This window comes from Pagrus major, chromosome 9 (assembly GCF_040436345.1).
Source record: "Pagrus major chromosome 9, Pma_NU_1.0".
Taxonomy (NCBI): domain Eukaryota; kingdom Metazoa; phylum Chordata; class Actinopteri; order Spariformes; family Sparidae; genus Pagrus; species Pagrus major.
The window spans coordinates 5,371,061-5,395,356 of NC_133223.1; the positions used below are offsets into that span (position 1 = coordinate 5,371,061).

The window sequence follows — 24,296 nt, forward strand, 5'->3', positions numbered from 1 at the left end:
TATTATTATTATTATAGCAGTGCGTGTGTATATATATATATATACACACACACCCTTATATATCATTAAGGGTCGGCTAAATAATAATAGACACAAGAACATCACACAGTACAATTTAACAGCACCACAAACTGCAGCCTTCAAAATCACCATAATTCATCACCTTTAACATAAACTAAACATTATAACCTGTAACCTTTATGAAGGTAGGGTTTACTGCATGACTGTTTTATTAAGCCACTCCTGCAATGCTGTCCACTTTTAGCTGTTCATCTGTAGCTCAGTAGGATCCACACTGACATTTTGTTATGTATGGTCAAAAGCACTCCTTTTGTGTTGTACTATTCACTCCAACAACAATAGAACAAGTACAAGGTCCATTGGTTTCACACTTACAAATGATAAGAGAGAATGGATAGATTGATGACTGAGTGGCTGTATTAGTGACATGCTATTCAACAGATTGCTTCTAACCAGTCATGTCAGACCTGTGTCCACCAGACACCTGCCTCAATTTCACGCTTAGTGATGATTCAATTCTCGTTTGTATTGGACTTTTCAATTTTCCTCACAGAAACCTCATTGACAGGCTGATTTATATGCATATTATCCATATCCAGAGTGTGCTTTTCAAACATTAGTACATGGACCCATGCACCTGCAGCATAATCATTTTGATTAATAAATGGAAAAATGCATGTAAACAGGTAAATACATTGATATTCATTATATTTTTTCTTCTTCTTGCTTTTGAGGAATCAGTGCAGAGTAAATAAAACTCCTGCTTCATCATTGTTTATCTGTGCACAACTTCATCAGTCTTCCTCTATAACAGGACCGTCACTCTGTGGTAAAGCGTGGTGAGGGGGAGTCGCCACCCAGCACCAGCCCTGATGACACCAATCAGACTTTCAAATTCTCCCCTGGAGACGGACAAGCACTGCAGGTACACAGGTCCAGCATCCAGCATCCAGCAGCACCTCATCCACACAAAGCGAGTTAACAGATGCCTAAGTCTGTTTTTCCTTCCTATCTCCAGATCAGTCCTCTCCCAGGTACTCACCCACTCCTGGTCATGGTCAATCCCAAGAGTGGAGGAAGGCAGGGAGAGAGGTACGTTCCTGTCACCCATGGGTCTTTTCGACCATTGTGGTTTACATTCATTGCAATATCATGTATAGAGACCAAGCAGGAACGTTAAAATTGAAGACAGCTTGGCTTCCCATAAAGACTTTGAACTGAACTTTGATTATTTTATGGGTAGTAAGTTGGTAACTTATTTCCAAAGAAATTTTTTTTGTTATACTCGGAGAAAATCTTTCAACATCCCAACAGCAATCGATAAATCAAGTACTGTGACAAATAAAAGAAAAGAATAAGTATATGTGGCTGTCACAGGCCTCTAATAAGCCCATCCAATCATCTCATTCGGCTGGATGCTAAGATTGAACAGGCTACCTGTCTGTCTACCTACGTACCTGTCTGCCTGCACACACTCTACCTGTACACTCATGACTGGAGCCTTCCACAAAGCTAGGCGGTTGGATTGGGTGGTAATATGGTAATATTGCATTTAAAAATGTCAACACTGTAACTTTAATTGACGTCATGAAAAGATTATGCTATGTATTGTGTGAATACAGCCAATGCCTTAAGAGTGTGTGTACAGCACCACCATTGTCTGTGTGTTTAAAGATCCCATAAAAGTGAAGACAGAACTTTTTGTAGAAAATGTAATTTGTATTTGTCAAATAAAAAAAATACTATTTAGAAGCACTCATACTCACACGTCACATGACAGCCTCTCCTCAGAAAGGAGAATTTTCCGGCTTAACCTCCGGTGCACAGCAGCATTGCTAATACTGATGACTGTGACCTGTAGTTTTCCCTCCAGGAGCAGCCTAGTGGCATACGCTGCCTTGCAGGGAGTCGTTCTAGCTCGATTTGTATGGAGGGACACTCCTCCCTGCAGACACTTGGACTGTCCAGTCTGCAAAGCCCAGAGACACAGCCGTGAGCCGAAGGGATCGAGGTGTTTAACGTGGGAAAGTCGACTGGCAATCTGCTCAATGCTGGCAGCAACACAGACACCCCGGCACACTGTATAAATTCTCACTGCGGTGTTGGCCACTTGCGTATGTTGAACACAAGTGAGTTGGTCAAAAATGCAGCTGTTGCAATTTGGGAGCATTTTGGGTTCGGACCAAATGACAAGCAGAGCCAGCAAAGTTGCAACAAGGCTCTGTGCAAGACCTACATGAAGAATTACACAGCCAGAGATGGTGATGCTTCAAATAGCTGCAGTTCAAAGTACCTAATAACAAATGAATTATGTGCAGTGAGTACTTCACATAAGATTAGACCTTAAAATGAACATAACAACATAAAAAATGTTAATTTGACATAAGATGGAAAATTACAGTTAAAGTGCACTGCAGCAGTGCAGCCACCTTGTGACAGAAACTGGTATAGAAGCAATTGGTGTCTCCCTCAAAGCAATGTGAAATGTAATCACCTGGTGGTAATGCCATATACCCCGGGATAACCGCATCAAAAATTATAGGAATAACCCTACTCCATCCCTACTAGGCGGACATATTATTAAAGCTATTGGCACAAGAATGGCAGAGAAAGTGCGGCCAAAATTTCCGAATACATTGCTAGCTTGACAGCGGTGTGTACAATAGCCATTTTTATAGTTTACAGTCATTATGATAATGTTAGGTTTTTTCTTACATGTGAGACATAAGGTAGTAGGACATGGTTAGCAGGTACAGTACACAACGCCTGAACGCAGCTAACCTAGTCGCACAAAGCACTCAGCCCCTAAGTCTGTTGTTAAGTAGATAGCTATCTAAGTAGCACTAAGCACAAAGCCTGTGAGCCAAGAGTAAGCACCAGCTGCAGTAACAGACTGTCATTCAGTTGCTAACCCAATTAGCACAAAGAACACACCTACAGCAGTAAGCAGTAACCGTTCAGCTGGGTATTCTTTTGTGAGTTATTGACAGTTCAAATAACTTGTGTTTATAATCATGGTAGTTATGTATTTAGTAGATGACAAAGGCTGAGAGAGCTTGAATGTCACAAACTGGCTGCTAACACATCTCCCTGCTAGCCAGCGAGAGCTAATGGGCAGTCTGCGTTTGAGGTGCTCTGGAGGGAGGCCTGAAGGGAGGGGGTTGTACTTTTTGGTTTGATATTTTAGAAATGTAGTTTGCTCTTGGTGATTTCTCCAATCTTACCAACCACAGTTTTAATTAGTAGGTTTTTGATTAAAAAAGAAAATGGATTAAAACTTTTAGAAGCGTAATCAGTCATTTAGAAATGTGGGTAAAAACCAAAAGTGATGGATAATTTAGATCTCATTACCCATGCCAATTTAAGCTTTTAAGTTTAGCCAAGAAATAATATGATTAAATGCCTATGTTTAATAACTAATAATTATTAGAGTCTCTTAGGTCATTATGTGAAAATTACAAAACACTTCAGGACCGATCTCCGTCACACAGGACTCCATAGCTTGTGCACCTCCCTGCTGTCCCTCTGAATGCTGTAATTTAAGGACTGAGATGGCTGTACACTGTTACTTTGCTCCCCACCTGCCACACAACAGAGAGCAATCATACTCTGTTGCTCTGCCTCAGCCTGGTACATTACCATAGCAACACACTATTTATTACCACCAGAAAGGAAATTATCCTCTATTAATAGACAATACAAGAACAAAACATCATTTTGAACAGGAAACCAGAGGCTATTGTGATGCTATTTTTGTCTGTGTGAAACTGAAACAAGTTTTTCCATTCAGTTACTGAACATGTTTAGTTTGATTGACGACTACAGCTACTTATCAGAAGTTGTATAAGCTTCTGTCCTACATACAAATGTTGTGAGTTTAAACACATTTTATATTATCTGTCTAAATCTGTGTCCTCCACTGGCAAATATACATTTATTAATCCCTCATACAGCTTTGTGTAGATTTCGTCAAGGCTGAGGCATCTATTCACGTGTTTATCTAAATATATTCAACTAGTCTTCTGAAATATTCTGAGTAGCCTCCTTGGAAATTAGAAGCATATTAGGTGCCAGTAAAATTGCCTGTGAGAGATGTGAATGAAGATTATTGTGCAGGCTTCAATGAGCATTTTATGTAACACTCACAAGGTTACAGGAATCTACTGCAATGACGTGCAGCTGGCTCATATACTGACAGTTTGAAAGATCATAGATGGAAGAGTGAAAAGCTTTAAAGTCTCTCCTCTCTTCTTCCTGAACTCTCAAATGATTATTTCTGCACTTTTCAAACAGAAACTTTAGAGAAGAATCTTCCTGAGGACAGATTATTTCAGATGTGTATGGAGGTTGTACAGGAGTCATTTGACATGTCTATAGTGAAGCTATATGATGCTTAAACTGAGTTGAATATTCAAATACAACTTGCTTTGATTTTCATGGTTGCAGCATTCCATAAAATGTAATGTTCTTGGCATTGTATTATATACATTTCTCTAAAACTCAGGTCAGGTATACATGTATTTTTATCTCTGGCAGCTTTGGAATCTCATGTAGAATTTTGGATATACTGTACAGGAGTTTAAACTGTTAAACTGTTTGGTTGCAAATCATTTTTTCAATTAGGTTTATTAAGATGGACCTGTCAAGTTTTGTCAGCAGAGTTTAAATGATCCCTGCGATGCAGCAGGATTAGCAAGATCACATGATCATGTCATCTCACTAATCCATCTAGCCAAGTTTCAACCTATGCACTTGTACCTGAACCACAGTGGTTCAGATCAATCGGCATCATATGAGAAACTACTGGCAGATACGGGCGTAGTTTAGGTGTTTTGACCAGCGAGAGAGGCGACTGCTTATTTGAAAATGGGCTGATAGACAGATGGTTCATCCAATCACCTGTCAAGTATTCTTTAAAGGGTCTGCCCTTTTCCAAAATGTTTCTCAGGATGACTTCTCAGATGGTTTTCTGTAACAAACCAGCTGGCGCGTCAGGTTACTAATAGAGATTGGTAGAAAACTGTATAAAAAAATACTGAATTGGTGATTCTTAGGTCATCTAAAAAGGTTGTGTCATGAGAGCAGCAAAGAGGTTAGATGCGAGTTGATTTGACTTTTTTTTCTATTATTTGCTGTTTGTTAGAAAAGTTGATTTTTGAGACTCATTCCCAAATCGTGAGATAATGACGCTCTGGGTTTCCCAACTTGTCAAAAACTGACGCTTTGGGATTGTAGGACGGGTCAGCCACCATCCCATGCATCACTTTTTGCCGAGTTGGGACTAGGACTCAAAAATCCACTTTTGTTACAAATAGCACCGACTAGAAGACTCAGAAGAGTCAGAAGAACGCATATCTCCACCAAGGCCCAACAGTCCCCGCTCATACTGTATATACCAACCTAAATACAGCCGAGTTTTATTCATCAAGATTCATTCATTATTCCCTATGAAATTAAACAAAATGTGGAAAACATCTCACAATGTAAAGAAAGTGAGAACAAATTCCTGCATCTGTCTCACTGTCTGGATCCACACACAAAGTTAATGGAATCTATTCTGGGCTGAGACCCGTCCTTTTGACCATATTTTAGATTAGGTCAAACACTGAATTGGTGACACTATTATTTGGTGCCCACCTTGAAACTGTGCTGATTGAAGAGATCTTCTGTTCTGCAGGTTCAACATGTGTGTGAAGCATCCACGTTTTACTATTCGTAGCTTCTTCTTTGTGTTCTATCAGAATCAGATTTATTGACCAAAATGTGAACACATACAAGGAATTTGACTGTTTTTTGTTTCTCTCAGTGAACTTCGACACTAACAGACATACAGCAATCGACCACCACAAGCTCATTGGTTTTGCTAATATTGATCTTCAGGTGATTGTCGCTGCACCATGTGATGAGGCTTTCTATCAGTCCTCTGTACTCTTCTGTAATAATAGTCTCTAAGTGAAGACAGTATGTTTCTAACTGGAAATCATTCCCTGGAATCATACATGTCAATATAGTAAGAATTTCCATTTTGTCAAAAATACACTTAATAACCCATATTCAAGGCCTTCGCTATATACAGTATATTCATTTAGTCTGCACAGACATGGATGTAAACTGCAGCTTGACTAATAGGCAGAGGCGTACACTGTGAGGCAGTAATTACAGTTATTTATTATTTTTCAGTCTTCTAACATATAGATGAGTACTCCACTTTATAACCTGGAATATTGAATTGAAAGTCTTTTTGTAATACATGGCATATTGTGTATGTACTCAATGTACTGTATAGGTGCTCACTGTATTTCTTACGTGATGAGTTGTCCTTTCTTGTGTGTTTCTCTCTTCTTCTAGGGTGCTGAGGAAGTTCAGGTACCTCCTAAACCCCCGGCAGGTGTACAGTTTGGAGCAAGGGGGACCAACGGTAGGGTAAGTCTGCTGCATTCATCTCTTTTCAATCATACACAACATGTCCAAATGTATCTATTTGTTTTACTTGAGTTGAATGATGTTGCATGCTCTGATCAATCAGTCAATCAATCAGTCAGTCAGTCAGTCAATCAATCAATCAATCAATCAATCAATCAATCAATCAATCAATCAATCAATCAATCTTTATTTGTATAGCGCCAATTCTCAACAAAAGTCATCTCATGACACTTTCCAAATTGAGCAGGTCAAGACCATACGCCTTGATTCATTTATTCGCAGAGACCCAACATTTCCCCCATGAGCAAGCTTGGCAACAGTGGTGAGAAAAAACTGCCTTTAACAGGCAGAAACCTCGGAGCAGAACTGGACTCAACGGTGGGCGGCCATCTGCCATCTGGTCAGAGATGTATCATGTCCAGTTGGGGCTTTAAAATCTTTGGGTCTTTTGGGTTAAGATACAGCCTGCACATTAGAGTATCTGAAAAATATACAACCTCAGATCTTTCAGTGCTTTAAGTATCCATATACAGAGCCAGACGCATAGAAATGAAGCTATCATTTAATACAGTTTTTCTACGTTGTAAACAGACAAAAACTGGAACTATGCACACGATTCTGAAAACTCTAAGCTCAAGTATCATAAACAAAACTCTGGACTGTTCAACTAGAAGCACAATTCCACTGTAGAGGTAGAAGTTGTATCAAACTTTTAGTTGTGGCGACTGCAATGGTCTACTCACTAAACATCTGCATGTCTATTGCTGAAAAATCCGCAATGTTGACATTTACAGCAATGTCCCAGGGCCGTCAGTGGAGCGGGCAGAAGCCTCGGGCAGGTTTCTGCCCGAGGCTTCTGCCCGAGGCTTGTCCTCTGGTCCTCTTTCTCAATGCATGGCCTCTTACCGTAAAGCTTGTCCAGAGAGCTTGGTTTTGACTTTTTTGCATTTCTAATTCAATCTCTTGGCTTGAGCTAGCTAGCTGGTTTGCTGTAACAATCTGTCACCGACCGCATATTGAACAGTGTAAAGGCAGCTTGTACTTTAAGGCAACCCCGTACGCATTTGAACTTCATGGAACTACAAGTGATGTGAATTCTCTCTAGCAGTCTATTTTTTTCAATTAATTTCAATAGTGTAAGTGTAATAGTGTAATTATATAAACTCATAGGCCACTCATGATTTTGTTGGGTGTGCCAGCTTTAGATTTAGATGGCATAGCCACAACCAGGCACACCTGTGGCTACGCAGCTGATTTTAAGATTCAAAGATGAATGCAGGTGTGCATTTTTAAAAAATTTTTTTTACTGATTAAGCTGCATCAGGAGTTTGTACTACAGAATGGAAAGAACAACATGAATATAAAGTAGAAGTACAGTAAGTACAGTCAGGGAGCTGTGCTGTCAGACCACTTCTTGCCTTTATGTCAAACTAACCTGCTGTGGAGGTCGCTGAAGGAGAATGGGAATGCGCATTACTGCCGTGCTGTACATTTGACCTCTTGACACACACACACACACACACACACTCAGACATCCGTCAGAGCTGAGCACAGCTTGTACTTTGTAATGAATGCTGTTGTTCCTTTTGTCCGCTCACGGACGAAAATCATGCTGCACAGCACCAGGGCTGTAAATGCTTTACCTTGAAGGTGAAGCACTCTCTTCACCATCCTTTCACCTCCATTTGAATCTCTCTCCTCCCATGTTCGTGCACGTCTCTCTCTCTCTCAGTCACGACTAGCTGCTGCCCTCGAGAATCCATTGTAGGAAAAGCAGCTGAGTGACGCACGCAGGTCTCAGAGGAGAAAGCTGTGGCTGATACACGCAGTCAAACACAAAGACTGTGATGTGATGTTGGACACTGGAAAAGATAATAACATTATGATCTGAGTCCTTCAGAACTTTTGTTTTTGTAGTTTTGTTAAACTAGAGTTTAACTGCAGTAGAGTTCAGTGATAAAACTATCTCAATACACAGTTTTTAATTAATTATGTATTCAATTGATCTGGTCATTCAACAGGAATTAAACAGGAATTATTGTTATTTTTCCATTCATGATATCATTTTGCTTCCACAATATCTTCAAACCAAGAACATTTTGTTGAGATTGGAATTTACAGCAATTGTGTAATCGTTAATAAAGTGCACATGGTCTATATTACCGATCACACACATGTGAGCACAGGGGTCTTCCACATCTCACTGAGGCGATGTAACAGTGTTACTGCTGAGCAGTGGGACAGTTGTGCTGGGGGCTCCACAGTGTGCACAAGTGAATATAAACACATGCATACAAATAAACTGAATGAAGGTCTGTTGTCACGTCGAGGGTTAACTTCCACAACTGTTACCATGGGCTCCCTAGCAACAGGCGCAGCAGGCTTTGAAGTGAGAGGCAGCTTACTCTGAGTAATTTGTTTAGGGAATGCAATTCCTCTCTGTACTTTGAGTCATTACATTAATGTAAACCTCCATTTGGCTCTTTGTTGATGCACATGTTTCTCCCAGGCTGTCATACATAAAGCATAGGCACAAACAGTCAGGATTAGGGGGCTTAATTAAAATTTTATGCTGAGATGGAAGGGTTTCGGTTAGATGAGATACGCAGCTCCTTGTGGAAATGTCCCCACACTGAGTGCATGTTGGTGTAGTTCCTCTGAATGTCAGTTACAGACGGTTGTTTGCCTCGTGGCTTCTGCATCTCTGACCTGATCACCACCTGCTTTCATTTGAGTGGACCACTGACATAACATCAGAGCAAAAATGGAGGAGGCTGTTCTGGAGTGTCTGTTTAGATTGTTTAGATTTAAAGGAATAAGGCTGGCATATTGTTGTTCCAGGTACCAGTGAGATATGAAATCTGGTCCAGGAAGTCCAGTTGGATAAAAGATTCATAAGTAATGAAGGGTTATCAAATGCCAATGCAAAGTTTAAAAAAATAAAATTATTTATTGACAAATGTATCCTTTAAAGAGCCGGTGTGTAGAATTTAAGGACATCTATGGGTCAAAATGGAATCTGATCTTCATAATGTTTTTATCTGTGTATAATCACATGAAACTACGAATGACTGTGTTTTTGTCACCTTAGAATAAGCCTTTTATATCTACAGAGGGAGCAGGTCCTCCGCCATGTTCAGTTAAAGTAGCCCAGAACAGACAAACCTAGAACTGTCTCTAGACAGGGCCTGTCACATTTTTAGCATTTTTAGCGGCAACTGTAGAGGAGGGTGAGATGAAGGGTGTTCAATTGGTGGCAATCTATAGCCACACTGCAGGACGCTCCTAAATCCTCCACACTGGAACCTTAATATTGAGTGAGCCTCTCACTGCTGCCACATCACAAGAGCAAATCGCTACCTTTAGCACTGAATAACTATTTGCTGTACAACCCACGTCATATTTATTTTAAGATCGACATGGTTTGGAAGGTCTACGGCCATTGCTCTGCAGGACCAGGTGGTTGGTGTGAAAGAGGTGGGTGCTCTGTATGCAGCTGTCTCGTGACGGAGAGAGATGAAAGCTACTGTCGACACCTTTGTCCCAACACACATTAAAGGTCCCTTTGAAGGGCGCGCCCTCTGTGACCACTCTGTGATGATGGTTTCGAGGGGAAGGAGTGGAGTGAACACAGCTGGACAGGCACACATTGATTGTAATCTCTCTCTCTCTTTTTCCCTCACTCAACCATTATGAAATCCAATCAATGGATGTACCATCTATGACACACTTTGACAATGAGATCGAGGAGCATTTCGTAGAAAAAGTCACACACTTGTACATGTGTTGGTTAAATCTACCGGATCTTCTGCCCTCTCAGGCTCAACTTCTTCCATGATGTCCCTGATTTCCGGGTGCTTGCTTGTGGAGGTGATGGCACTGTGGGCTGGATCCTCGACTGTATAGGTACGCAGACTCTATCCTCTGGACTAATGACAGGAACCATCACAAAATTACCAACACTTACAACTTGGATAAATTAATCAGTTAATTACTGAGATCTGGGACCGCTACAAAGAAATAAGGTGGGACAACAAACAGGGTCAGGCAGGCTGTTAACAAATCCTCTAATTAGCCAATCATTTTTGTCACAGAATATTTTGACCCAAACTGCCCATTATAAAAATCCATCAGTTTATAGACACGCTTCTTAGCTCAACTTTGACCTGTGTAATTGCTGCAGTAAGGACCGACAATATTACAGCTTTACCCGCCTCCAAATAAAGTGGTAGATACACGAATGAAAAGTTAGCTTTGTTACATCCTGCCTGATCGTCTGCCCTCTTGCCCTTCTTGCCACATCAGGCTTTGTTGTAGCAACATTGTGTTGTTCTCAGATCCATTAGACTCCATGTCTTGATGTTAATATAATGTTATTATAACCAATATACACAGTGTCTGAAGCTACCGAAATAAGGCCAAAGTTGTAAACAAATGAGACAGTTGATTCAAGAAGATTGAACTGTTCGTGTTTGTCTTTGCAGATAAGGCCAACTTTGCCAGGCACCCCCCAGTGGCCATCCTCCCTCTGGGCACAGGCAACGACCTGGCACGCTGCTTACGCTGGGGAGGAGGTGAGGCACTCAATCAGTCATCTGTGTGTGTGTGTGTGTGTGTTGTTTGTCTAATCTTTCACAGTGCATCCATCCCCTGGGTATTTGTGAGACTTAAGAACAATAACAAGTAGAACCGTTTTGTCACACATGCCACATTTGAATGTTGTGACAGTGTTGTTCAGTGCCCCACAACAGACTTTCCATTCAGTCGGTTTAAAATGATTCTCTGTATCTATGTATGTGCTGTTTGATCTTGTAGACAAACAATAGAAAGTAACTTAAATTTGAATCAAGAATGGAGGCCACAGCACTGTCCCACTAACGGCCCAGTTATAACAAACTGTTGCGCAGCCAACCGTTGTTCAAATACACAGAATTTTAATGGAGATTCCAAAGTTTACACAGATGAAGTTTGGAGGAATGTGTATAAAATGATGCACAAGACATCTAGAGATGACATAAGGTGTCAATATTAAAACCCTTGTCCTCTGTAATGAAGAAATTACAAAGGAGTGGCGCTGTCCTATTTTTTAAGGTGAGGACAATATCAGATACCACAAGGTTCAACTTGGCTCATTAAAACAGAACAGGTTTAAATGAGTACTTGATTGACTTAACAGCAGTCTAAACACTCTGTTAGGGTTCATTTTAGTGCTTCAAGTATGATTGTAGTTTCAGGAAGGGTCTCCGTTGCATACTAGAATACAAACACAGGCATGTTTGTTCATGTTTGTAGGAAATGAAAGATTGGTAGATGAGAGCGAGAGCTCTTATGTGTCAAATTAAAAACTGTTAATATGCAAAGCACTTGTGCTGTAAATCCTCTGCCAGCCATTGATTTGTTGCAGTACTCTGGGCTGGTAATTAGAATGGCTGGTTGTGACTGCTTGATTGTTGCCTCTTGGAGGACCAGCAGAGCACTTACCCAGGCTTCAGCATGATGTTTTGTCAATATGCTGCCAGGTCCGCAGGGCTTTGGAACTTCAGTTGAATAGATCATATTTCTGAGAAATAAATAGTGATGTAAGAGCTGGAGTATCAGCAGACATTTAGCCTGATGAATATTTACCTCGGCAGACAGTGTAAGCAAGGGTGACGTGTATCCGAAGGTGAGGAGTCAGTTACGACGCTAACCACGTGGCTCTCAGGATGACAAGTCTCAGTGAGTTGGTCCACCACTCTGGGCCAGACAGAAATATATCAACAACTATAGGATGGATTGACATGACATTTGTACAGACATTCATGGTCTCCAGAGGATGAATCCTACTCAGGGCCATCCCTGACTTTTCCTCTAGTGCCACCAGCAGGTCAAACATTTCACTTATCCTGTGAGATATCTCAACAAATAATATAATGCATTGGCACAAAAACTTTGGACAAACTTTCTTGTTCCCCAGATGATGAATCCTGACTTTTCCTTTAGCACCATAGGTTCACATATTTGGCTTTGGGGAAAATATCTTGTTAACTGTCAGATGGATTGCCCTGAAATTCAGTTCGCACACATGTCCCTCTTAGGATGAATATTTATGACGTTTCTGACAAGGTTTCTGACACAGCAGGAGTAGACCCACGACCCACAGACAGTTCAAGTTTCCAAAAAAAACATTGTTACTGACGGCAGGTTCGGTACACAGGATATCAGTCAGCGAAGGCAAACGAAAAACAGAGGGCAAGGCTGAAGCAGAATAATATCCACAAACAGGGTAAAAAAAGTACTAAGAGGCTAACACAAGAGTGTAAATGCTGGTTACAAGGGTGAAGACGAGCTGGCAAAGGGAGCAGGGAGCACATAGACTACACAAGGGAGGCAAAGATAATTGGGCACAGGTGAAACACATCAGGGAGGGGCAGACAATCACAATGGCAGGAAACACATAACGAGAGGAGAGATAGACGCCAAAATAAAACAGGAAACAGAACTGAAAAAATGAGAAAAAACTAAAACATGACCTTATGTCAAGATGAGACACGACAGTTTCATGACTTCTCTTGTGCCGCCATCATAAGCTTTTTCAGCACCCCCTGCAGTCACACCACAGCAGCCTCAACACACACCTCATTTAAATGAATAGGATGGTGTTTTTCGCAGCACCTGATTCTGTCTGAATGAGGCCTAATATTGTTCTACTGGCCACAAACACGTTTGTTATGTTTGACTTTATGACTGTGACAAAAGCGTCTTCTCACGTCCTATGTTGTCAACTTTAGATTTTAGACTGTTGAAAACTATTAAAGGGCTTATTAGTGTGTGATACATAGTGTGTATGATGCACAACATATAAATGTGTAAGTGTTTTCACACTTTCAGAATAAATGTGATAAGGGACAATTGTTTTATAATGTGAAAAGGAAATAGTTTTCCCTGAAATTGCAATTATTTCTTAAGAATGCCAGTGTGTCAGAAAATGTGTACATGCAAACACGCTCATATTTCACACATGATGCTCCCAGTGTGATGGTACTCATTAATGCCTCACGCCCTCGTGACACCTTTGGAACATACTTCCGCCTCTGATCGCTATTAACATGCCTGGCTGCTGAAGCGGGCTGTCAGCTGCGGAGCAAAACCAGAGGGCTCCCCGGGGTGCTGTCAGGCCCGGGCCGTATTCTCAGTTCGGAGGTGGTGGGGGTGGCAGTGTCTATGAAATGGCAGCCTAATCAGTGCCACTGTGTTTCATGTCTGAACCCATATAATTCACCATTTCACCAGTTAAATGCAGGGGTTTGAATTCAAATAGGGTGAAACAATAATTTCAGGAACCACTCATTAAAGTCTCTGCCAGTTTTTGCTCACATAAGATCACATTAGAGTTGATTTACTTTAATTTAATTCAAAAATAAAATTCACAAAATAACTTTATCTCAGTCAGTGTTCCAGCTCATCCCAAATATGTTGAGGTAAATGTCAGTGCTCTGTGCAGGCCAAAACATTTCTCCATGGGCCTGGCTTTATGCCTTATCATTTCCCTCGCATTATTCATCCAGAGCACTGAAGTTGCCCTTGCTTGTATTGCCTGATTAGCATCAGCTGTTTGCAATATGCTTTACAATAACTAGCTCATTTACATCTAATCATATGCATGCAGGTGTACAGCGCAGACATCATGACCTGTCACTTATCACTGTTACTCTGCTGATTACACTCAAACAAACCACCTATCTGTGTCACCATTACCCAGAAGTGGTCAGTTCATGATATAAATGTCTCTGACTGGATAGTACTAATTGAAGCAAACCAAGTACACAGCTGTAGACGGTGGTGTACTTTTGGGCAAATTATGTATACTTTCTGTTGTTTGTATCAGTGCATTGCTTGTGTTTTTACCCTTTGCACCTCCCTCTCTGGCTGTTCCCGGCAGGTTATGAGGGTGGCAACTTGCTGAAGTTCCTTCGGGACATCGAGCACAGCACAGAGGTGGTGCTGGACCGCTGGAACATAGACATTGTCCCTGATGACAAGGAGGAAAAGGGGGACCCTGTCCCTTACTGCATCGTCAACAACTACTTCTCCATTGGAGTGGTAAGGAAACTGAGTGTCTGCAGTCGCTTGCTATCTTGCGGTTAATGTACAGGAAGGTATTCTGTCCGCACTTTGCCATAAACACACGCTCAAATCACAAAGAGGTTTTTTTTTATTTTGTTTTTGTATAATACCAAACTGGATTTCAGACAGCCTGTTTAATTGTAATTTGCCAAGATGAAAACATTTTGTTTTAGCTGATAAGGCTAAATATTTAACCAATACCTGTTAGGAAACAGATGATTATTGTCTTGTTTTTAAAATGTACATAACATTATATCTTAGTCTTTGTAAACATATCTAGTGAATAAATACTAACCATAGTGAAAAAGATGGAATTTAAATCTGTAAGTCATCTGTGATGTTATTCTCTATACTGTGTCTACTCAGACACAGAGGTAAAGTACATTTCCCCTCCATTCCGATTTGAGAGAATTACAGAACAATAAAGAGTATTTCGGTACCCCTGCAGCTCGTTGCTAGCGACAGGTTAGGAAGCGAGAGTGAAGATGAATCCACTTGTGCTGTTCTTGACCCCTTGTTTGTTCCTCCAGAAGCTCCCAGCTCTACCCACAGCTGTCCCTACAAAGCGCTTAGCTAGCTGTCACTAAAAGCCCTGGACAAGCCCTTATTTACGCACAACTTAAGCCTAATATAATTTAAATGAGTGAGTTATATAAAAATTCAACATACATGGCATGAATAGAGAAAGTAACTATAGTGATCAAAACTGCTTTTTGTACCAGGCTGTAACATATTTTAACATGGGCTCTTTTGAGGATTTATTCGCTTTTGGAATCACCCTCAAGTGGTCATTCGAGGAACTGCAGTTTTCAATAGTTCAATGTTGGCTTAATTTTCCTGTACTGGAGGTTGCCGCTCGATGCCGACCAACTCCAAGCCTTGAGTGAAAACATGTCTGGATGTCTGGGCTTTCTCCTTCTCCTTCTTCTTCTTCTTCTTCTTCTTCTTCTTATTATCATTATTATTATTATTATTATTATTATTATTATTATTATTTTAAAAAGGGACAATTTATAACAACAGAGCTTGTAAAGACCTAAAGTTCAGATAACTATCTAATCTCACGAATTGGAATTTTTAATTCTGATTAATAGTTCAATGTGTATCAGAGATAAAAATCCGGCCCCCAAAGTGTCTGAGACATAGTTATAACAATAACAGCATGGTGACAGAGATGATTTGGTCTTTGTGGACAGGGGCAATTAGTAGATTCATCAGTGAATTTCTGCTCCCTCTTGGGCAGGTTTCATCTTTTAATTGGAGGAAAGAAACATGCTGCCAGGTTCCAGTTGCTTAGCAACCTTTTTATCTTGTCCTGATGGAGATACCAGTGTTAAGGCTCAGGGACGTTTATTCAGAGGTGACAAACTAGGCCGTCATGAAGTTATCACAGTGTTGGCCCTGCTGATTTAGCTTCAGTGCAGTCAATTAGTGGATGTGTCCCCAGCGCAGGTCAGTGACATGTGTTTCTTTGGTATTACTTTATGGCGATATGGCAACCATAGGGAGTCACAAAGTTTTCAAACCTCATCACTCCTATATTGTTGTTTGGACGCACAAGAATGAATTTGAGGCTACAATTTAACCATCAGCTCATGTACAACAACAATTCATAGCTGTTTAAACTAATTCCACTGTCATCAAAGTACAGTTGTTGCAGGCATCCTAGAAATAGTTTGCACCCTACCTTTTCCAATCCAACTTGTAAATGGATGCAGAGTAAATATTTCAGTGTAGCAATGGAAACCAGACTGTTAACCTTGGTGATTTTCCAAACTTTGAGCTGAGTCATCACCATAACAGCTAGAGGAGGCACCATCTGATGTTATTTTTCTTAAACATTCCAGCTCCATTAAGCTAATGAATACAAATAACAGCTGATTAGACGTACAGTGCTGTACTTATGAGTATAAATAAACAGAAGTGACATAAGTGTGAAGAGGACATATGTGCACAGGTAGAAGTTAGAGAGTTTTGGCAAGAAGAGGATCAACCACAGTGATGTTATACAACTGCCCCCCCGCTGATACCTGCATATGTGTCAGTGTAGACACACAACACATAAGCAGTACACCACACAGAGGAGGCCATATACTCACCTATATGTCATTTGTGGATTCATATTTATACATTGTCCTGTCTGAATATTTCTAATTAGAGATGCAGCACACTGAATCAACTTTTGACTTTTTCCAAGCAATAACTCCTTCCTGTCAAAACTGGGCAAAGGCAGGAGGGAGCAGTGCTCTCTTTGTGGCCTGCATTTCTCTGACGGTGTGTCAGATAGAGGTCCGTAATAATATTTGACAGGCTGTTTGCGTTTGATGATGCATATTGCTACATTTTGTCTCTTTCAATTCTTACATTTAACAGTTTGTGTATAATCATTGTATAATCAAACACAATAGTCTCCATAATTGGAGAGGAGCTGCCTAGATTAAAGATGATACTTACTACAACTTTTAGGTAAGGGTGCTTAAAAACTATATTTCCAGTGTGTGCAACTCCACATTAAGCACTTTACTTATTTTGCCGTTTTTTCATATATTGTAAAGAAAACCATAATATCACCATATATTTTCAGCAAATAATTTATTATTGAGTTATACGTGGATTCATGTGTATTTAAGTAATAGATTTTTAAATACTTATCAATATATTTTACCAATATATTATCAAAATATACGTTCATTATATTCTGTAAAGTATTCTCAAAGCAAATTGACAATATATTGTCGATTGTGTGGACTCCTTCCAGATATTAATATTTATTTTAAATATATTAGATTGTGCTTTTATGGAAATGTCATGCTTGTTTCATGAGGGAACAAATGTTTTGAATCCATTTGCTTCCTCAGAAAACATTTGTAAAGTTGATTTGAGTTCTGTATTGTTTACATACAGTTTGCCAGCTTGCAGTCGTCTTCTTCATTGTCTTTGCTGGAACATTTCTGCTTTTCATGGCATGTTACCACCATCTGTTGAGCAGTGGAATAGAGTGAAACCATTGGCAGGAACGTGTATCTCATGACCCATGTCCCTGTGTATGTACAGTGTGTCCTTGTGCGTGTGAACAACGCAAAACAGAGACCCACTCTTCAAAAGAAATCTAGCTACCTGTGTAGACTAACAGCTACTGGACCAGCTACAACATAAAAATAAACACTCTTTACAGCAGCGTTAGCAACATGGCTACCACTAGCAGCCTGGCTACTGTCTAGAGCAAAAAACAACAGTAAGAATCCCAGTTTGAACAAGAAACTCTGATCTCAGTGCCATGAAAAGGCACAACACCTGGTTGCATTATTAAGTTAAGGCTGGTTTTGTCAATAATACCACTTTAACACTGAACTGAGCGCGTATATGAAGGTTTTTTGAGCACAGGTAAACCCACTAATAATCTGCATTTAATTCCTTTCACATTGCCAGGAGGCTCCTTGTGTGTCCCCATCGTCATCACAAACGTGCCGGGAAAACAGGGAACAGTAGAAAGCAGCGGATCATATACCTGATCAGACTACATCCAGAAGATGTTAAACTTGTTTTAAAAAGTCTTAATAAGTCTAATAAGTTAATAAGTCTTAATTAAATACTGAGTTACACATATCGTTTTTTCAGAAGCTGCTGAGGAGTGAGACATCTTGCTTCTTTTACCGCAGTCTCTCTTTCAAACTCAGCGTCATCTGAATGATGTTTAAGCACTGCTTGACAGAGATGGATATTAAACCAACGGCCAAAACTTCAACACACGTCATAGCATCACGCCCGAAAAGGACACTAAATTAGTGTGTTCACCTGAGTGTTGTGTTCACATCAAAGCTGAGCCAAGCCGGAGGCGATAAATACCTGTGACTGCTGCAGGTCTTATAGCACTTCTACAATGAAATTAGCATGTAGAGTTTTTAAACTCGGGTAAACCCGCCAATAATTGGCAATTCACTCCTTTCACATTACCACTGGAAAGGGATGCCTTTCTGTTTTGTCTCATCATGAAGGTGCTGGCAAAAAAGGGAACAGTAGTAGCTTTTTTGCACATGCATAGTACTGATCAGGCCGCTGACCAGGCTCAGACCACACAAAAGCCACAAACAGTGGTTACTTTTTTAATATCTTTAACTTCAGTCTCTTCTTGCATCCTCCATCAGCAGGTTTCTTTTTCTTCTGTGATGTTTTTTAACTGCATATTTATACTGGACATTTATAATAAATGTCTACTTTTCCATTGTGAAATCGATATTTTTATGAAAGAAAATCATTTAAATTCTTCTTCCACAACTGACAATCTCAATCCCTGTTCTACTTATAGATAAAGCAAACTTGGGACATCAATTAAACTCAACAAAGCGCATGAAAAGACCAAAAGCAACAATAAATTGATCCAACAAACAAGTACTTTCTGTATCCAGCGCCTGATATATCTTCTTCCTCTGTGCAGTACTGCTCCATTGTTGCCCAAAAACTATAAAATACTGCACAACAACTCAGTCTTTAATAAAGCAAACATTTTATTTGGCTACACGTTTTTAAAGGTTTTCATCCTCACAGACAGAGGCCAACTTAGTAAAAAATAGTGTAAAAAGTGTATCTTTTAATGTAAAGTATAGGTCCTCTGTGTGAAACTGCGACTGTTTTCCTCGGATTCTGAAACACTCCAATGTGGCCTGGCCATTACACACAGTGACAGATCGCTGTGCCTCTGAGAGCCACAGTGACAGATGGCTGAGTATCTGGGTGCACACGACACCTGAGCAAACCGAACTCTGACTCACACCAATGATGTAGCCATTAGTAACCCTCAAATCTGCTTTACTAACCATACAGGGTTTGCGTTTCCTGCTGTCCCATCACAGACCTTGCTACTCAGGGTTTGGTTGCTATGGAGACAGGAGGCTGGCAAGGCCGAATCTGAAAGCTTCCACAGTCATCTGTCCTTTATCTCACTGACTTAATTGTGGATGACATGGTGTGGAGCATGCGGTTGGCTCAGCCAAAGCCCTCAGAACTGTAAATCAGAGTGTATTATGTCATTTCTCCTTTAATTTATTCCATGTTTTTGATGACATTTTATTCATCGCTATGGTCAAGAATACAATTTTCTGTTTGTATGTAATAAATTCAAATATTCTTACATTTGTAAAATAGAATTCAACATACTTAAAGTTATATACATCATTTCATGGAAGATGAGGGTTTAGTAGGTTCAGCCATTGTGCTGTTGGCAGCAGGAACTGAGCAGTGGGCTCACTGTGGGGGCTGGCAGCACCACACTAAGCACACAGTTAAGCAATAAGAATATGTGTGAAGCCTCTGCCTCCTCTTCAGCTTCATAATTCACATTACTTTTAAAGCATTTGTCTTTAAGCAGGCTTTCTGTTGAAATTATAAAACAAACTATACATAACAAATAATGGCAGCGGATAACCATGTGTGTACACATGCAGGTCAGTATCTGTGCTTTCACTTGACCTGCAGCATGGAAGGAATCTTGTGAGAGGAATTTGAGAGAAGGAAATCACACCATGTCAGCAGCCATTAAAGATACCACCTCATGTTGCAGTGAGGAAGCTGATCCCTCTGCAGCGTGTGTCTCTGAGCAGGACTTTCTGTGGACGGGTGCACAGGTGTAAATGTGTATGTGCATGTACTTGAATGCACATGACTGTGTGTGTGTGCCCTGCAAGATGACTCCTAGTGTTAACAGCCAGTTCCTAATGCGTACCACAATCCCTGACTTTGCCATTAGCCAGGAGAGTGTAGACTATCCTGTGCCTCTCCTGATGGACATATAAGTCGCTAGCTGCTTCTCTCACCTGAAAGGCATCAAACATGAAGGGGTTAATGCTGTTCACAGGAGACAACACTGCAGCACTCTTGAATCCTAGTGCAGATAGGATTACAGAAGGCTAAACATTTTTATTCTCGAACAATCTCACCATCAAGTCCATGAGAGGCTGTTTGGAGCTTTCAGTCTAAAACACAATCTTCCTTCCTTCAGATCAAGTTTGTCCAGTTGTCATGGATGTTTACATTTCTGTTGAAAGACTTTCAATTCTTTAAAAGTTTTTTTTTTTACCTTTTGATTTCAAAGTAAAACATAGGTCAGTTAAAATGTTACTCTGAGTAAATGTATTTACATTACATGTGTGGAGTGGAGGGGGATACAGTAATAATATAACTATTAAATTTACACCTTAAGACTACAAAATCAAGTGTATAAACTGACAACATATACACTAGCACACTGGTTCTCAAAGTGTGGGTGGCTCGAGTCAGCCCTTGTCAGAGTGTGCTGAATTGGAGGCCGTCGGTGAGAGAAATCCCTCTGATTGGTTGTTCACCTAAGAAAACCAGTGCTGGAGAAGAGAAAGGAAAAATAAAAGCCAACTCTCCAACTCTTCGCCAGTGCCATTTGTAACTTTTTATCAGACATGTTCTTGATTAGAAGTGGCTATATTAGCGAGAGTGGCATGAAAACTGCTTTATCATAACTATAGTTTGTATATCTGCAGTCCTTTCGGATTCCCTTTATGAATGACGAATACAGACTACCGCCACCTGCTGGTATGGAGAGTTATTTCCCCTCATGCAGGTGCAGAATGTACAAGCTAGTTGGCTGTCTGTTGTAGTCTTTGTGGTGTGTTCAAGTGCCACTTTTTACTCAAGACACAAGTGATGTGAGGAGATGCAACAGTCTGCATTTGTGGCTACTGGTTCTTAGATGTTGGTTTGGTGTGTTGGGCCATATCAGCCTTCCAAACATAGTCAACAAAGGAAAACATTTTCTCAGCAAGTAGATCTGGGTCCTTCTGGGCCATGGTGATGCAACGTTAAATTCCATGCTAAAAACAAATATCCTGCCTCCAACACTCACTGAAGAGTAGATCTTCAATGCTTTTTTTAAAAAGTCATTTTTCTTGATACTCAGTTGTGTTTGTTCTGCATTGGATAAATCCACTCTGAAAGCCTTTAAAAGTCTCTAGCTCCAAGCTAACTTTCTTCCTCCCACCTCAAGCAAGCCATGCTCTGCTGTTTTCAGCTCCCTCTCTGGTTGTTTCTTGTACCTTATTCTTCTCGGGTCAGTGTGAAAGCTCCCCGCAGCTTTCTCTTCTGAATGTTCCTCTGCATGCTTCAAAACTCTCTCTTTGAATTTGAAATCAAATTTCCTGCTCAAGTTTGCTCTCAACTGTGTTTCGGTTTTCTTATTAAAGTATGAAGACTTGAAAGGCGTTACAGTGTTACACTCCCTGACATTGGTGCCAGTATGGTACTTCTTGTGGGAGGGTAAGTGTTCGAAGACAAAACCCTATTAAATTTAACACAGTCCTGAACAGAGTGTGTTAGTATTTGTTCAGAAAACAGGCAAGGCCACAAGGAACAGAAAGTGTGCATATAAAATTATCTGCATGCGTGTGTTTGTGTGTGTGTGTGTGTGTGTGTGTGTGTGTGTGTGTGCGTGTGTGTTAGAGAGATGGAGTAGCGCTGGCACAGACTGAAGGTCAGGGGAAGTATCAGTGACAGGAAGTAAGCGGCTGCCAGGTTCAGGCCAGGTTACCACGGTAATGAATGACCGTGCTGAGTGACACCTGGCTGGTCTTAAAGACGAGAGGAACGGCACTCAAAAACACACATGGTCAAACACGTGAAAAGATGGCTTTAAATCTCAAGTGTGTCTCCATCGCATTAAATATTCATGAATAAATATGCAACATAAAAAGAACAGTTTAACCATCAAAAAATCAGCTTTATTGCAACTAAGCCCCGCCCACCTCAAACCAGTGAGATAGCACAGACTTTCTCACCAAAACTCACAGTATATCCTTGAGGTCAAACAAATATGCTGAGTGTATAATCCTTCTTATAATGTCCCTCGCTGCCTTTGCTAGCATACTGCTACATTTCTTGGCACATTACCATCTCTAACTGTTCATCAGTGGATTGGTGTGAAACTTTCGGCAGGAATGTGTATATAGAGTCGAAGTCCCTTCCCTTCTGGTGGACCACCATGTTGATGGCAAGAGACAAAAAATGTATTCTGTTTGAATTCTGCCACGAGTTACACGTTTGTCAATTTAAAAGATAATTGTTAAATTCTAGACAGTACATTTCCCCTCCAGCTCAACATTACAGTATATAAACACCTGACAGTTGAGGTCACCTCTGCAGATAGCTGCTGCAGTCAGGTTGATAAACAGGAGTGAGGATAAATCCATTTTTTAATCCCAGAAGTTTCAAAGTAATCTCTGAGCTCTCCCATTGCCAAACGGCTCCAGATGAGAGCAAAGTCTGACATGACTCCAGCTGTTTATTCCTCCAGAAGGTCAGGATACTCTCTCTGTCTTCTCCAGAACTGGTCATCTCTAATCAGCTGATTAATCGCTCTGCCCCCACCCCCTCCTCAGTCAGTACGTCTTGTTTATTTGTGATAGATGGACCCCATAGTGGCAGAAATTGCATTTTATGCCACCGCAACCCATAACCAAAACTTTGTAGAGTCGATCACGTATATTAGTACTCAAAAAACTGGCCAAATCTCCTTTCACATAACTGCAGTTGTCGATATGGCTGGACTTGATGTAATTTTCACCTTTTTTTCATGTCTTTTCTGTGCCAAGTTGACAGAATTGATTGGAAATGAACACACTCATACACCAGCCTGACTGTTACAGCGTTACGAGATCTTAACACAAATTCATGAAATACCAGGGAAGGTTTGACTTAGAATCTCATAATTTTGATTTACCATATTAGTATCTCTAGCATGGCTAACCTTTCATGTTCTTTTCTTTTCTTGGCATCAATGGGCTTCCATAATAAAAGGATTAGGAGTGTAGATTCCTTGTTATAGGAAATGTTGGCATCAATCATAGATGATTACTAAATGAACATAAATGTATGTTTAACTTTCCAGTATAACAGAATCATAAGATGTAAGAGATTAGAGGCTGACTATGACATTTCTCTTTGACATTAAGCTAACCAAGCCCCTTACCAGAGGCCAGTGAAACACAATAGGGGTGAACTGACAACCCATTTCTCCACTGAGTCCCACTGAGGTGACATTTTCCAGCCACTGTTTTTGCTGTTGTTTTTTGTTGTTTGTCTCCCTCTCTTCCTTTCCTACTTTTCACATCACTCATCCAATAGCGCCTCCCCTTGCCCCCACACACCACGTGCAAAACTTCAAACGGCAAGATCAAAACAACCTTCATCACACGGGCAACTATAGGCGACGGCAAATGTCACATATTGTTACAGCCAGATTTTTCAGGGGGACAATGCAGGAAAGTGAGACTGGTCAGTGACCGCCTGCAGCAGGTGACTGAGAGCAGATTTAGTGACATGAAACAGCCCATCATGTTTTGGAAAGCTTCACGGCCACTTTGTGTCATTGTCTGGCCCTAATCCACACGTTGTGCTGAGAACACTGCCCACATTGTACCAAAATCAGTAAAACATAACTCCCTGTTTTGTTCATGTGACAGTAGCTCCTCGGGCAACTTGTGAACGACTTACCCTCACTGAATTGTTCCATGTTTTCTTCTTTTATGGACGCTTGTTGTTATGATGAGTAACCTTGCCACGAGAATCAGCTTTATAGTTTGAGCTCTGTGGGCAAAGTTAGTCTCTTGTGTCTGGGGATCATTGTAGAAAAATGGTTTACCTGTGATGTCTGCTGGCTCCCTCGGTTCCAGTATCAAATTCTGAGCCAGTTAAAGCAGCAGATGCAGCTCTATTTTAAGATCTGA

The 24,296-nt window shown here is 40.6% G+C and overlaps 1 protein-coding gene across 2 annotated transcripts in view; it reads left to right on the forward strand.

Annotated features, from left to right (window-relative positions):
* Positions 1–24,296, forward strand: part of dgkg (diacylglycerol kinase, gamma) — a 100,424-nt gene that overhangs the window by 35,635 nt on the left and 40,493 nt on the right. The window contains exons 15-20 of one of the 2 annotated variants that reach the window (XM_073473667.1): positions 836–946; positions 1,040–1,113; positions 6,370–6,444; positions 10,265–10,350; positions 10,929–11,018; positions 14,366–14,526. In XM_073473667.1, coding sequence (XP_073329768.1) covers positions 836–946; positions 1,040–1,113; positions 6,370–6,444; positions 10,265–10,350; positions 10,929–11,018; positions 14,366–14,526 — 597 coding nt within the window. The remainder of the gene's footprint in view (positions 1–835; positions 947–1,039; positions 1,114–6,369; positions 6,445–10,264; positions 10,351–10,928; positions 11,019–14,365; positions 14,527–24,296) is intronic. The other variant, XM_073473668.1, reaches the window with a different exon arrangement.